The sequence below is a fragment of the Acanthaster planci genome, linkage group LG01 (genome assembly GCF_054643075.1).
Source record: "Acanthaster planci isolate LZ-2023a linkage group LG01, COTS_SCS, whole genome shotgun sequence".
Classification (NCBI taxonomy): domain Eukaryota; kingdom Metazoa; phylum Echinodermata; class Asteroidea; order Valvatida; family Acanthasteridae; genus Acanthaster; species Acanthaster planci.
This window is the reverse complement of record NC_141777.1, coordinates 22,978,294-22,993,943: the sequence shown is the minus strand read 5'-3', so window position 1 is coordinate 22,993,943 and position 15,650 is coordinate 22,978,294. Positions and strand designations below refer to the sequence as shown.

General features: G+C 40.8%; 1 protein-coding gene across 7 annotated transcripts in view; it reads right to left on the bottom strand.

The window, feature by feature from the left end:
- Positions 1–461: 461 nt before the first annotated feature.
- The window catches only part of LOC110978353 (sushi domain-containing protein 2-like), a 30,852-nt gene continuing 15,663 nt past the window's right edge, over positions 462–15,650 (bottom strand). For 4 of the 7 annotated variants that reach the window (XM_087137521.1, XM_087137524.1, XM_087137519.1 and 1 more), the window contains 10 exons: positions 14,735–15,004; positions 13,571–13,691; positions 13,324–13,471; positions 12,108–12,245; positions 10,613–10,792; positions 10,021–10,293; positions 8,650–8,898; positions 6,355–6,531; positions 5,909–6,005; positions 462–3,548 (listed from right to left, as the gene is read on the bottom strand). In XM_087137521.1, the coding sequence (XP_086993647.1) occupies positions 3,542–3,548; positions 5,909–6,005; positions 6,355–6,531; positions 8,650–8,898; positions 10,021–10,293; positions 10,613–10,792; positions 12,108–12,245; positions 13,324–13,471; positions 13,571–13,691; positions 14,735–15,004 (1,660 nt within the window). In that variant the 3' untranslated portion in view covers positions 462–3,541. Of the gene's footprint in view, positions 3,549–5,904; positions 6,006–6,354; positions 6,532–8,649; positions 8,899–10,020; positions 10,294–10,612; positions 10,793–12,107; positions 12,246–13,323; positions 13,472–13,570; positions 13,692–14,734; positions 15,005–15,650 lie in introns of those variants that run through there. The other 3 variants (XM_087137518.1, XM_087137530.1, XM_022233291.2) reach the window with 3 other exon arrangements.

Genomic DNA, 15,650 nt, shown 5'->3' with positions numbered 1-15,650 from the left:
CCGGTCTTAACCACTGACGCCCCTTTGCAGCTGTTACTGTTAAGGACGGTTCATACTTCAGACTGATGGGACTGCGAAAAGAATTTGACGTCAGGAAAACTTTGCTGCTGAATGTTGCCTGAGTTGAAATTAAAAAAAATGAAACTTTCACAAACACGCAATGCAAATATTCGATAATGACGTCACTAATTCGCGTTCATATTCGCGCAGTACAAACGTGGCTTTTACTCAAGAACATAGAAGTGTTATAAAGCTCCCACGCACCTATATTTTCAGCCCCTTTTCATATGGTTATCTTTCATTCACTTATTTTCACCTTCTCAGTGCCCAACAAAATCATCGTATGAAAGTCAGTAGAATATTGATATACCCATATAAAGCATAATCAAGTCAGCACAATTGAAATACTCATATAAAGCCAAATCAAGTCAGCACAAATGATATACTCTTATAAAGCCAAATCAAGTCAGCACAAATGATAAACTTTTATAAAGCAATATCCACTCAGTACAAATGATTTACTTTTATAAAGCCAAATCAAGTCAGCACAAATGATATACTCATATAAAGGAAACTCAAGTCAGCACCAATGGCATACTCAAGCATAATCAAGTCAATATGGTATACTCATATGAAACGAAATCACAAATAATACGCTTGTATCAACCAAAATCAAGTCAGTACTAAATAGTAAAGCCATACCAGGTCAGTACAAATGGTCTAATCACACAGGCCGAAAGCGAAATCTTAAATGATTGTATCAACTAAAATCAAGTCAGCACAAATGATATACGCATATCAAACAAAATAACATCATTGCAAAGCACAACGTTTACTAGAATATAATTTGATCCTTCGGAAATAAAACAATCTCCTGTCGACAGCAGCGAATATTATTGACTGTGTATAATTCTTCCGGAATGTGTTGAGTTATATCGCCCACCAAACTGCACAACATAAAAGGCACGGGTCACCTTATTCACAGCAGAATCAAGCGAAGTCATTGTCATTTCTATCCGAAAAAAAGGCTTCGTATTACATTTTATCGTTTGAGGAAATCTTGCTTGTCGTCTAGAACTTTTTTTATAATAATTCTATGATAATGCGCCGAATAGAAAACCCTCAAATTTCGGGGATGAAGAGGATAATTCTTAAACAGAATTATTGGCATGGTTGATACATTCCACAGTCATCTTCCTGAAACGTTTTTACGAAAAGACAAATTTTTTTTGACTGAAAATGCAATTTAGGTGAATTTTGACCCACAGATATCATCTTTTTTTGACTGATTTCCGTATAATTGGTAAAAATAAAAGATTACACCATGTTGCAGGCATCGCATAGGCTGGACAAAAAAACATGACGAAACCCTTTACGCAAAAACACCGTGAATTACGGACAAGCATAAAGGTGAAAGCACTATAGATACAACGGCACAGCCAAGCAAAATTATGTTAAAACATGTAAATGGTCACAAAGAGGTCTTTTTGTTGGGAATATTTGATCGGTCTATCTGCTATTGTGGATAAACAATACAAAAATATTGACAGCAAACTTCAACGAAACGTTCGCTTGCATACTGACTTGACGACATAATTTTTTTTATTTGGACAAAACGACGGAAATAATTAGTTAATCATCAGTCTGAAAACGTTCCCTAATTCTATTTGGAAATACGCTCCCATCACAAAAACTATATTTTACCATTCCTGACCCTAAAATCGTCAGAGTACATGTAACTTCCAACGGTAAACGTTGCTAGAGCAAATTGGGTTTCTAGCAGATAGAGAACTGTCCGTGCTTGGTTGTTCCCTTGAAGAAGTTAAAAAATGTGATTTTCCCATTGATTGAGAGAGATGCAGATTTCACGCACATGGAGTGGCAAATAACAAACTGCATTTATAAATTATTGCCAAAACCTTTGACTGAAAGCTTGTTTATATACGACCAATTAGATTGGAATACAACAAGCTGCTAACGAATCTTGCAACATAAGACACTGATGTGAAAAATGTCTCTAAACCGCGACATTCGCTGTAGGAACCTATGGGAACAGTCTCTCCAAACCGACACATTTGCTGTTGAAACCTATGAGAATGCACAGTGTCCAATATCCAGCTAACTTTACTGTCATAGACGTGGATTGTTTAGCCAACACCGACTCTTCAAAGTGAGTCATCAAAATCCAGATTTGACGAATTTTGACATACAAATCAGTTATTATACTAAAACGTTTTTAAGAATAGTGTTAATCGATTTTATTGGGATGTGCAAGTCTTGCTGTGTGGATGAACTGTAGGTGATTACACCCTTTACCCTTCGACTTCCCCTTCTCTGGCTCGAAACACAGGCGACAGTCTATCCATGTAACAATAGTGGAGTCTGCTTCACGACCTCAATATGTGGGTTTTTTTAAGGAAATGTGCAGGTCCGGAGGGGTAGTCGCATACACCTTGGGTTCCAAGTATCCTCAAAGTTTGTAATCACACGGACTGATGTCTGGAAAACTTGGTGGCCATTCATGCAGATAACCCAACGCTATTCTATGACACAGTCACTGAACACTCTGTGAAGACGGCTGCGGACAACCAGTGGGCGATGAACGGAGTGCAGTCTTGAGCCCACCACCGTAAACACACCTCGCTACTGAACCTAGAAATTTCCTTTGAGGATATAGGGATGGTATCATCATTTAACATATAAAGGTAACGCTGGCCGTTGAGGTTGCCATGAAGCCTCTGGTCCGACAATGAGGCCACTGAATATGCAGAGATCAGACACTCAGTTTTGCAGGTTGGAAGTTGCACTCGTAATTGAAGGGAGCTGGATATTGGTGACGTACTTTCGAAAATTGTGTGACTTGTGCTTGGTAGTTAGCTGTAGATTTTGGGGGTGACCACTATCCGTCCTCAAACTAAAAAGTTAAGGTCGGGAATATGTTAATTGTTTATAACTGTAGTTATCTGCCGAACACAGGTTTGTAAACCAGACACACAGGCAATTAGACTATACCATACGGTCACTTTGACCTGTGTTGGATAATTACTTAGAACCCTGTCAAAAATAGTAGAGGTTGACGTTTGATGTATCATATAACAGTGGAGGGTATATCTTTCAACAATCATATTTTTGCTTTGTTGGCTAAACAGTCTACGTCTGGCACGTAGTTACATAAGAGTTAAGAAAAACAATATATGTGTTAACAAGGACCAAGGTGACTCGAGGTCAACTTTATCCATTTGCTACAAATAAAATAAATTGGAATCCACTTAAATGGGATCGTGTGCTCTTCTACAGACGACAATATGATAGGCATCGTATTGTGACGTAGCGTATTTCCTCATGGTTAATAATGATACTGAAGTAAGGCACGACGTGCCGTCGCCCACGACAGGCGGCACGAGACGACGCCACGAAGTGGCGCACATTGTCGTCTATAGTGTGCACCATAGTATCGAAATGATCAGCTTTACTACTACTTAACTACAGTACTGCTCAGCTCCGTGCGGCCGCTCGGCGGTCGAGTGAGACACAGCATATCTCATTCCCTGTCAAAACAAAATCATAAAGACGACACAATAGACCACTCACATAGTGCCCACAATTTTGGGCGGGTAATACAAATCAATTTGTCTCATTAATTTGAAAGAGGACTGAATATTCATTTACATGTAAATGTAATATTAAGTGATGCGTGTATATTGTGTTTTGATAGTGGCTTAGATTTCTGGAACACTTTGAGAAATATTCTTCTACTTTTGTACTTACGACCAGCCACCAGCCCCTTTGAGGCATGGTCGACAAAAGAGAAGGGCACTAATTTGGGAAAAATCTTTAGTGCTTTCTCCAAATCCACACACTTCAAAAAGCGCCCCCCATTGTTTATGCCATACTTTAATTCAAGAAGGCTAATGGTTCATTGGTTTATTTATGGATTTGCCCAGAAATAAAAATGTCTAAAGCCACAACGGTTTTTTTTGAGCGAAAGAGTCCTTTCCTTTTCTTTTTGTCTCTGTTCATATCTTCATAAACTATCAAATGGATTTTGACGGATAAACGTAGTTTGCAATAGATATACCTCGTTACTTGTTTTGCTTCTTTTCCTGACAAGATTTTCCATCTTGGAGGTAACTTATTTTAAAGACTAGACAATTATACGGGTATATTACACGACATTTGGAAAAATAACTATTGGTGTACAAAACAGAAGTTGAGTCTTATTTATAGTTATTGGTACATGTTTGCACTCCACAATGCAACTTCACTTTCAGCCTCTATCAGCAACGCACGCGAGAACTTCATTTTGTGTTATCTAATTCTCCACAGGAGGCAACACTCTGGTCGATTTAAACCCGCCTGTGTAAGCAACGCAAATTGCTTCTGGTGGTCGCCAGATACACTAAACCAAACCAAAAACCAAACTAAACACACTCACAAACAGAAACCTACTTCAAGGAAACGTGGAAATGTACGCCCGACCAATGCAAACCACCGCTCAAGGGCAAGCAATGAAGGAGACATATCAGAATCTTAAACACATCTTTCAAGTAATTGTGTACTAAATTCTCACTCGTGTGCTATTGCTACTGATAGAAAGCGTGAAACGGTGCATTTCTTCCGTTGCCGTTCACGATTCTCATCATGATACAGTCCCTAATTGCGATGTCGCTCCGGCATTAAACCAATTACCACATCATATCGAGGGACCCCTAACCTCAGGTGAAAAGTTAGGAAACGTGGATGGAGGAGAGTCGGCGGGGGTGAAGCTCTGATGTTCCCTTCAACCCTGCTTTCCCCTCTGCCTTTGTGTTCTTTCTGCGTTCATCTAATCAGTTGCGTAACCTCTTTGGTAATGCTGTGTGGCTCGTCCAGCAAGTATTGAGTCCAGTCATCCATGAAATTTAAGTTTCACTTATTTTTTCCTTGTGTAAAAATTAGTGCTTCGAACCTTGATGTATCAGGTAAAACGACAATTTGAGGTTACACACAGCGAAGAAGAAGCAGCAGCAAGGGTGCCACATGCAGCTTTTGTTTCTTCCTCGTTATTTTTTACATTAAGGACCATTGGAAATGGTGCAGATACAGATACGTGCTCTGAAATCTTAGTAGTTATATTGTTATTTTTGTGCGTTCATCTCAAAATCCTACTTTTATACATGTGTATAATAGACTTCAGCGGCTTAGCCGAGGGGTTTGGGCTTAGGATTATGGTCACCAATCACTTTTCAAAAGTGTAGGGGATACCATCCGGCATCCCGATCAGAAATAACGCAAACACAAATCCTCAGTATAGCTGCGGGGCTCGGGGTCCGCTTAAGACCCAAGGGAAATTTCGAATTCTCGATGTTTGTCGTGCGTCTGAGGCAATTTCTGACCACTTCAACTTTCTAGCAGACACTTCTCCAAGCTTTATATTTCATTTTTCAAATCTGAACTTTTTTATCTGAATTATTAATCCAATGCAGGCATACTTCCCCTACATCTCTTATTTTACAGTCTGCAAAAGGGAAGGGAGACAAAATGATGTGATACCCAGTTTGTTAAGGTTGGGGGATGGGACATCCCGTCCCCCATCGAATGACGCCCTCTTTGCTTGGGATGCAACCCCACGTATATAAAATTGTCGCTACCAGTCACCTGACTGGAAATTTGTAAACCAAACAAAATGACTTGACTTGCGGCCCTCAACCAATCCATTTAACTCCACGTCCTTCACTGCGGTTAGAACCTCGGGCTATGCTGCAGGTATGCACGAACACACTGATATGAAACGCAAAGTCCTCCTACACTGTGTTAGATAACATAACCATGGTGTTTATGAGCTGCATACGTATCCCGTACTCGTTCCATTTCTAATGATGTCTCTGCGTTACTGAAAACTTTCCTCGTTGGAGTCTACAGGTCTTACCTTCTTCGTCGCATCACCAAGCAGACAACAATTGCAACTGCAACCAGGAACAGAAAACACACAACGACTGAGACAGCAATGTGCCACGGCTGTGTACCTATAAAAACACACACAAACAAGCATTCGAAGAAAACACACGACAGTGACAGCCATGTACCACATGGACAAGCAAATATTTAAACTACGCCAGAAAGAAAGTGATAAGCCAGCCAAGTCACCGGTCTTTCGGTTGTTTTGTCGGTCAGAAAAATTACATTCAAGTAGTCTCCACATTTTGTAAGACTGCAGTAACTTAAGGATCCTTTTTTATTTCTAAGAGATGCACTCCCTGTTGATCCTATTTAGTCTATCCTTATCCTGTTATCCTGTTCTGCATAATTTACGCATGTCCATTAGTTTAGAGCACACGTTTCTTACAAGCCTGGATCTGATAACACTTTCCTAACCTGGTGCTTCACAGGTTGGAATGTGTCCATTCCACTGACCATTCTCCAGACACACATGCTTGCCTTGCCCTTCAAGCATGTATCCATCATCACAGGTAAAGGTGGCCACTCCACCGACTCTGCTGCGGGAAACTTCTCTCTTGCCATTGGTTGGTTTATCAACAGGGCCACAGATAGCTGTGTTGGAAGTTCCAAATGTACAAATCAAATAAATTCATATTTCCATGCTACTGCTAATTGTTTCCCATCAAAAAATTGAGATCTAAAGACATTTTTGTCCTAACCACTTGTCTAAAGCGCCAGTTCCCAAAGCAAAGTTTTGAAAAGTGAAAAATCTTTTGCATGGTGGGAGATAGCAAAGCAGGCAGGCCTAGGTGAAGATATTTATACGAATAGGTACGATTGAATGTGTGGGGCATAAGTACAGGTGTAAGTTCTGATCTTTGCAGTATGTATTTCTACCCTAATGGTAATGTAAGTTTGGAAACTGCATTCTAAACTACTCACCCTTACCATCAAATACACAAAACAATGCACTTACAATTACAGGTATATATAGACAACATCAAGTTAAACGCAAATACTGCATGCAATGGCCTTACACTTGTGTGCGTAGGCTTTAACCGACCCGCGCTTGCATACAGGTAAGCCACCGCTTAAAATAATGAACTGACACTGATGAAAGCCGGACAGACGGGCAACCCAACCTAAACGTACAGTCACGTACGTCACACGGATATTTTGAAATGGAAATTGGTAAGCAGGAGTCAAAAGTTGCACTTTGAATCTGCGATCAGTAAGTGAAAGAAACTACATTTCACCAGCGATAAAAGTTACTCAAAAGTTACTAGACGAGAGCCTTGTTCATATGTTCATGCAGTCCTTTAGACCCACACGTTTTGAGTTAGTCCTTTGCAGATCTGATAGAAGACCACATTCTGGACAAACGCGATTCCTTTTCTCAAAACAAGAGGATGCAAATATAAACATAGTTCTAGAACATAAATCGCCTCAAATCTAACTAAGGGTTTTCGAGGACAACGATACATTTGCAGATGTTCAAACAGACATTTGACAACTGTCGAATGGATCTTTAAAAGACACCGGATACAATTTTAAAAATATTATCAGAATGCGATACGAGAAACAGCATTAGGGTGAAAGAAATATGCTGCCAATACTTTCCAGTAAGTCACCTATCGTAAATTAGTTAATTAACTGTAGCCAAATGTGACCAACCTTATTTTCTACAACGTAAATGTAACCTGTATAATATTTTTTTTTTCGCTCACAGACTACTGGATCTGCATAAAAGAAACGATGGACACGAATACATCCCTGTAGATGAAGCTTGCTTCAGTCTGGCCAAGAGAAGACTGCTTTGACCGACCATACAGCAGTCTTCCCTCGACCAACAAGATGAGAACTATAAAAGTAAGGAAGAACACCCTAACTGTAATGTGGACTTTGCTATCTCCCTTCCACAGTTAATACGTCAGTGTGCGACTGATATCCATAACAACTTCAGAGTCCTGCAGTGAGTGGCCTTTGACTAATTTATTACTTAAGGATGATTACCACGCGCATCTCAAACAATTGGTCGAACCTTTAACATTATTTGCGGAATATACAGAACCAAGTTTGACACAATCTCTCCAATTTTGAATTGTTGAAGTGCCCTCTCAAGTGCGTACTGGCATAATTCGTCACCAACACCACGAAGTAACACAAATCTATAGATGTGTGCGCGCTTCAACGCGTATTTTATAGAAATGTGGTATTTTCGTTTTCACGAAGAGGCACAAATGTCTTGCGTCACGTGCTGCGTGGTTTGCCGTATTCAGAAATTGAAGTTCTCCTTAATTTACACAGTTACGAGTTTTAAGAGCATTTTGTTTTCAGTTTAGTCACCCATTTACGGGTAAAATAAAATCATTTTAGACATTTAAAGCTTTTTCTATGCTAAATTGACAAAACACACATTTGTGCTTCTTCGTGAAAACGAGATTGTTCGACAATCACCAGTGTACAATATGCGCGCGCTCACATTTGTGTCACTTCGTGAAACCAAAACTGCTCTAATTACGCTTTTCACGAACTGACACAAAAGTGAAGATGTGCGTCAGTTCGTGGTGTTAGTGACGAATTCTGTCACTTGTCCACGTCTATGCCATTTCTGTAGTGTGACTGACCAGAAGAGAACCCGAAATCCCTCGGCTTTAGACTCTCTTTCTGATCACTAAGATGCACTGAAGGAACTTCGAGAGTCCGTACGTACATCATGTTATACATTACCAATTGTTGCACTTGTAATAGCATCTCGGTAACGGATAACAATGTCTCTAGTAGCTTCGGCGACTTCTCTGTTTCTGGTCACAATCCAATCATAGGCACATTGTGAAACGTTGCCGCAAATCTCTCGTGCTGCTTTGGTCAGATAATCTTCAAGTGATAAAAAAGTCGGCATGAAGGTCTCATCGCTGTAATCCGAAGGACCCTTTCCTCTTGGATATCTGAAGAGCGAATCCTTAGGCTTGATTTGCCCTGCAAATGTAAATACGCCTTCGGGTCACGGAATTTGTGTTGGGCACGAGGCAAAATATAGGTCTACATGTGATCACGTCAAGGACACGCATGTTCAAACACTGGAGAGGAAAGTATAACCCGACAGGTTATATGAATCGACACAAGAGGATGATTTGAGACAAAGTTGTACTGTAGTTGATGTGGTTTATTCGGCTGGCTCGATGTGCGGCTCTCTGCCCAATTGCCAGAGCTCATAGGGATTTTATACATTTGCTGGACATTCCATTTTTCATCCATCATACAAGTTTCCTTGCCTTATTAGGTATTAGCTACTATTCTTTGAACGTTAATACAGCGTGCATGAATATGTTTGGTTCATTTGGATTTGAGGGTAGGGTTAGTCAAATTAATGAACACTGACTTTTCCTTATAAGGCCAGTGGGCTGCCTCATGACCCATCCGGTCCAGCCCTGCCTTCCTCCCCAAGGGCCTTGTGGTTCAACTAGTCATTCCTTAAGTGAGTCTCATTACTTGGAAAGTGGTTCTACTGTTGAAGGTCAATACGTGCATTGAACTTAAGTAGCAATACAACATGTGCTATTGTAACATGGTGATAAAAGTATTGGAAGCCAAAGTTGACCAGGGTAAATGAATTTCCGAGTATTGCGAATATATAACCAGTGGTGCATACAGCGGTGGGGGGGGGGTGCATGAAGAATTTTGCCCCCGATGGATTTGTTTTGGGTTTTGTTTTTCTAATAATATTTCATTGATGGGTCGGGAAGGAAGTAATCCGTATATTTATCAAATATTAGCACCAAACCCTTAGAAATTAACACCACGAAATAAAAGCAAGAATGTCGGGAACGTAAGGCTTTTAATTTTTCTCCCCAACATCCTCAACATCATGCTGACTAGGCATAACGCCGCATTCGCTTTTAAATATGCCCCCTGACACCAAAAGCTGGATATGATGCTGCATATGCCTATTTTAAGGTGATACCTTGAGGAATGGCAGGCACACGATGAAGATAAATACAAGATAATTTTACAATTCTTCTTCCAATGAGTAACTCTCTGCTGTCAACTCCAAATGGAATGACGGTTTCAAAGGAAAGTAAAACTTTTGACAACTCTCACATTTTTGACCGAATTCGTAGTGAATCTCCTGCATCGTTGCATTGATCGGAAGTACTGTGCCATTAGGTCTCTCAAATTCATCATTCTTGTCTCTATTCCAGTTGCCGTACAGTCCTCTGGTCCGCCCCTTCAATTTTTTCTGCAGCGTGGTGAACACGTTGAGCACTCCTGCCGTGGTAGACACATCTAAGGACACTCCACATTGGAAATGTACGAGAACGTTCTTGGCTACTACGCCCGACTTGTTGACCTCCCGGTAGAACACCATCACACCTGAGAAAAAATATGAGATCAATTTCAGTGGCTCATAGTGAGCTATTAGAGCAAATAAACTCAAACTCTCTACAAGTCAGAGATAAAAGAGCTAACATTTTTTGAAGATACCCCATGGAATTCCTTTGTCAAAATATCAGAAAAAGAGAGTTTGAGACACCAGATCGCTCTTAAGCCAAACATACTGATTTAATCTTTTTCAATAGGCTAGTTTCAATCTCCCTTGCGTGCACAAGGCCACCCCCAAAACTATTTTTTCAGACAAAAAGCACATTTTAACATCGCACTTTAAAATTAACGGTTAGTTTAGTTGATTTACCCTTAAGATCAACTTGAGTGATCTGTGTCTCTTCAAATTCCAGCATAGTCCATTCACTGTCGTTGCTTTCCTGACGATACCACACGTCTATACCACGCCGATTACTAAGCTCAATTTGGATCTGATCTGACATACCCGCTTCGAGGGCCACCAAAGCAGTAACAACAGTTGATGGTAATCCTATTGGCAGTGGAAAACAAGATGTAAAAGTTGCACCTAACTCTTGTAACGTGTTCGATTTACATCCACTTGTACTGTTTTGATTTAAAAACGTGAAATAGCACATGGAGAACATACGCGCAGTTAGCCCTAGACTCGGGGCCAGTCTACTGGACTCCCTCTGTATAGCCCAACAGCAGTCCAATCAAAAGGTGGAGATTCAGCGGAAATGCCTTCTATGAAACCCAAGTATAAACCAGCCTTTACAGAGCACTAAAAAACAAAGCCAGAAAACCAGAGAGAAACTAATAAAAATCGCACCCCTGTACATTTTGAATTTATAAGTGAAAAGGTCTATTGCACAGCTAGTATCATAGCCTTTGTCCGAGTCTACAGTTCTGGTTACAGCCACTTCTCCGAGGATTGTCTGTAATTTCAAGCCACACCAGAGTGCTTTGTATACGGCCATATTATGGAATTTCATATAAGCTGTCGCCCGTCGTCCGTCGTGTGTCACCCGTCGTGTGTCGCCCGTGTTTTTTTTTCGTCACGATTGCGCAGTGGTAATTTTAACTTTGACCCTTGATTGTTTCACATGTACATGTACTTGTTCGATCGATCCACCATGCTTGACTCTCATTTTAGCAGTAGAATTAGAAGATGTATTCGTTTTTGCAGTTGCGCCGAACTCCACTTGAAAGAAGAAATAATACCACTTTTTTGTTACATAAATAAATCAACAAAATAGACTTTTGTTAGGCTGGATTGTTTTTCTCGATATCGGTTGGCAGATTTCTTTCTAGAATTTGATAAAAACACATTTTTACAGTATGCAAATTAGAATTAGACTGTAGATAAGTTGGCCTGAACATTTTTGCTGAAAATGTTTCCCCCTAAAACACTTGGCTGAATTCTAAGAAAGGTGAATTTTTTTGTGTGTCGAGGGGCATGGGTAGTCTAGCATTATTGGCATTAATTATGGGAGTAGAATATGCTTTGCAGGTGGGATTTGTACTGTCGTTATTGGGAAAAGATCCTTAGAAGTGAATGGAATCATCACAATAAACCCTGGCTTCTGCAGGTCCTATGCAACACATTTGACGGGCGACGAACGACTCACGACGGACGACGCACGACGGGCGACGCACGACGGATGACGCAAAACGGATGACGCACGACGGGCGACGGAAAATGGCATGTTGGGAACTGGTAAATGGCAGTATTGGGACACAACAAAAAGCAAAAGGCGACGGACAACGGGCGACGGTAGATAAAGAATTCCATACCATATACACTTATGCTATGCGGTTTCTCACTGCATGTTATCAGCTCATACCTATATCGAAGGCAGCGTTCCTTGCCTGCGCAACAAAGGAACCATTGCAAGTTTCTAACAGAGTGTACTCGCCAACACCATTGAACGTGTACTCTTTGCCATCCAAGCTAACCAGGTGAGGATCACCGGCTGCAATTGCTGTAACGAATTAGATTCAAAAACAAATGAATTACATATACTAGCCATAAAAATGTCCCCCCCCCAAAAAAAAAACCCAGCAAGTAAAAGACAGTGCTTAATAGTGACGTCTCATAGGCCTATGGTGCAGCCACTACGACGGTCTTTAGTCATGACTGGGGTGTGTTTATTTATAGTTTGTTTCAATGGTACAGCGGGTCATTCAAAGCCAGGGACGTGAGAAAGGCATTCAACGTCCGATCTAGAATGTAGAAAAGGGAAAACTGAAGGAGGATGTGCTCCAGGCAGACATCAAGCTATGCCCTCCTTGCTGCTACACGGCGTTTCCACGACATTAGTACAGGGTACTGTGAAAATGAGACGCTTAGCCTAGTCAAACATGGGCACTTAAGGTAGGGGAAGAAAATCATTAAAAGGGGTCAAATAGGACGTGGCCCTGGTGGTCAAAATTGAAAGGACACACTTAAAGCGAAAATGAAAAAGAAAACCTATTCCACACTACAATATGCTCTTATAATTTGTTTTCACGACGAACGACGTTTTGAAGATGACAACTTCGTTCGAACAATGGTACTTTTGCGGATACAAACAGGCAGAATGCTACCGTTTATCAACCCAACACAGCCATAGCAGCTATCGGAGGCAGGATATTTCTGGGAGAGGGCATGTGCCCACCCCTCCTTTCAGGCGACGCCCATGATGGCAAAACAAAGATGAAAACCAGTACTTGAGACTTTCAGCGGACAAAACCACAAGGAAAAAAGTGTGAGCCGCGAGCTGGACCAAGAGTGGGCAAACTTTTCAAAGCAACGAAGACTCCTTCAGTGGGAAATGCACTTTGCCAGTTCACAAACGACTATGAAACACGCGTTATTCAGTTGCCTCGTTACCAACCAAACGAAAATTCCTGCCCAAGCTCTTTCCAATCGTATGCTTTAGCTCAAGGTGTATACGTTTTAAGTATAAACAAAATATAACAAAATACGAAAACCATACGAGCTCCATAAAAACCAAATTTACCGTGTCTTAATGAGAACCTGGCTAAGTTGAAACCAGTACAAAATGCACGTGGTCCTACCGGGTGTGGGCGCTATGTAGCCCTCGCATGTCTGAGAAGGCCTCACATATTTATACTGCTCACACTTATCCGCAGAAAACACACAGCAGTGTTCCATCGGTAGAATATCAGATAGCCAGTGGGAGAGGTAGGGGACACGACCAGCAACCTTGAAATAAAGGTAACGTCTAAAAGTTGAAAATGTTTGCTTTAATTTTGTACAGAAACACAAATCTTAACGATACTTGATTTCGATGTGATCCTTTACCTTGTATGGCAACACCCCATAATAGTGCCTACGCTGAGCAAAACCACCACCTTGCGACCTTAAGACATTCAAAATGTTGTCATCCTTGCCATAGCAACACTCTTGTCCACCTTCCATTTCACTGTGGAAATAAATCGACAAGTACTTTAACTGCCGCACAACATCTTCATGTGCCATCATTCAGGTGTTTATGTGTGAAACAGCATGAGTTTGTGCCACTTCCAGTACAGAGAGGTTACTTCAGCATGGTCCAGTGTCTAACACTTTAAGTATCCCCCAGTCTCGGTTCAAAGACCTTCCAGTAGTATTCTGTGACACGAACCATCACACTGTTACAGGGTGCTTATCGCCAATGCCAAAAGACCCTCAATATAGGACTTCAATAAATTTACTGCTGTCTGTAGTTTGAAGTAACCCATTGCGACTTGAAGGAGGAATGCAAAGGTCTTGGAACCAAGACTAGCATCTCCCAAGAAATCAAAACTAAAGATGAAATTTGCGTTTTGCAATTTCTTGAGTTTCTAGCAATCAGACTTACAAGTGGCGCAAACTCAAGTATTTTGTTTGCTGGGGCATATTTCTATATTAACAAAACAAATCAACTGAGATGAAATAAACGCATCATCAACCTGAAGCTGTCCTCCTTGAAACCACGTATGAAAGTATTACATGCTGACACTTTTATGTTAAAATTTGAGAGTTTTTCGGTGATCCCATTTTGGAGTACACACTGTAGTTGACTTTAGCATCAGGAGGGTGTTTAATTAATCCAAACTGACACGTATTCATTTCTGAAGCGTGCCCCGTGTTTATCTTTGAAAATCCATTTTCAAGTACGTTATATTCTTTCAGACATTTATTGCGTTAATTAATGATTCTGCATTACACAGAAATTCCAGTGGTCATGCTGGTTGTTGGTTAAACGGATCGAAACGTTTCAAAATAAAAAAATGAGATGGAATGAGGCGGCTTATTAAATGCGTTTTGTTTACTTTTTTGAAGTGTGTTTTATATACGTTTTGTTTCACTCTACTTGTTTAGTATTGCAAGTTTTATGTTTGTTTGCCATGTGTGTTGGGTTGTTTTTGCTTGTTTTCTGTTTCGTTTTAGGGGGCTGGGATTGGATTGAAGGTGGAGGTGAGGTTTGAGGTGATTCACCCGTACCTTGGTGTGTTGGCTCTGACGCAGTGCACAGCCCCCGGTTTGAACTTTTCACAGTTACGTGGAGTATCTATGTTGCACAGGGGATGTGGGCTGAACCGGCCATTGTCGACCAGAGCCTGGGTCAGAGTGCACGGGCAGGGCTCAGTTACTGCGAGGAACTCCAGGTCCAACTTGGCCCTTTCCAGCCAATTCCCACACCATGTTGAAGGATCAGGAACAGGGTAGAGCCAGTGGAGGTTATGGATGTCGCTCCACATCCCAGGTAAGGCCCTCAAAATACAAAAACGTAGCAAGTCTTCAGCTACAACTCGAAGCAAGGATAAAACGATTCTAATCGCGAAATAATAGTGGTATTGAAGTCACGAAGTGACTTATCAACCAATCCAACGATAGAAAGCAAATCTACACTGGAAAGTAAATTGCCTAACAAAACCTTACAAGTGCCCATTGATGTTATATGTTCATTCTTGGTGCGGTAGCTGTACGTCACAAATCGCCTCATGGTTTGCTGCCGTTGCATGCACAGGTTTTGAACCTTACAATGGCTTGCAAATCAAGATGTGTTTAAAGGTACCGAATGGAACAGCCTCTTTATTGAAGTCAACTCAAACTCTCTTCAAAATTTGTGACGGGGAGATTCAACTTAAACGTCAATTCCATCATGTGGCTGGTGCATGTATCGGTTAGAACAGGCAACTGAAATATTCTGTGTAAATGCACGGTATGACCACGCTGGAATAAAAATGGAAATTCCATTGTACAGGTGACAAAACATTCTTAACTAACAGCTTTTGCAAGTATTTTACGGTATTATTTTTGTGTTATATAAATCAAATAACGCATATAGTTAGCATCTCATTAATTTAGACGTACCATTGCACTCATAGACATTATTTGTCTAATGTCATCAACTTAC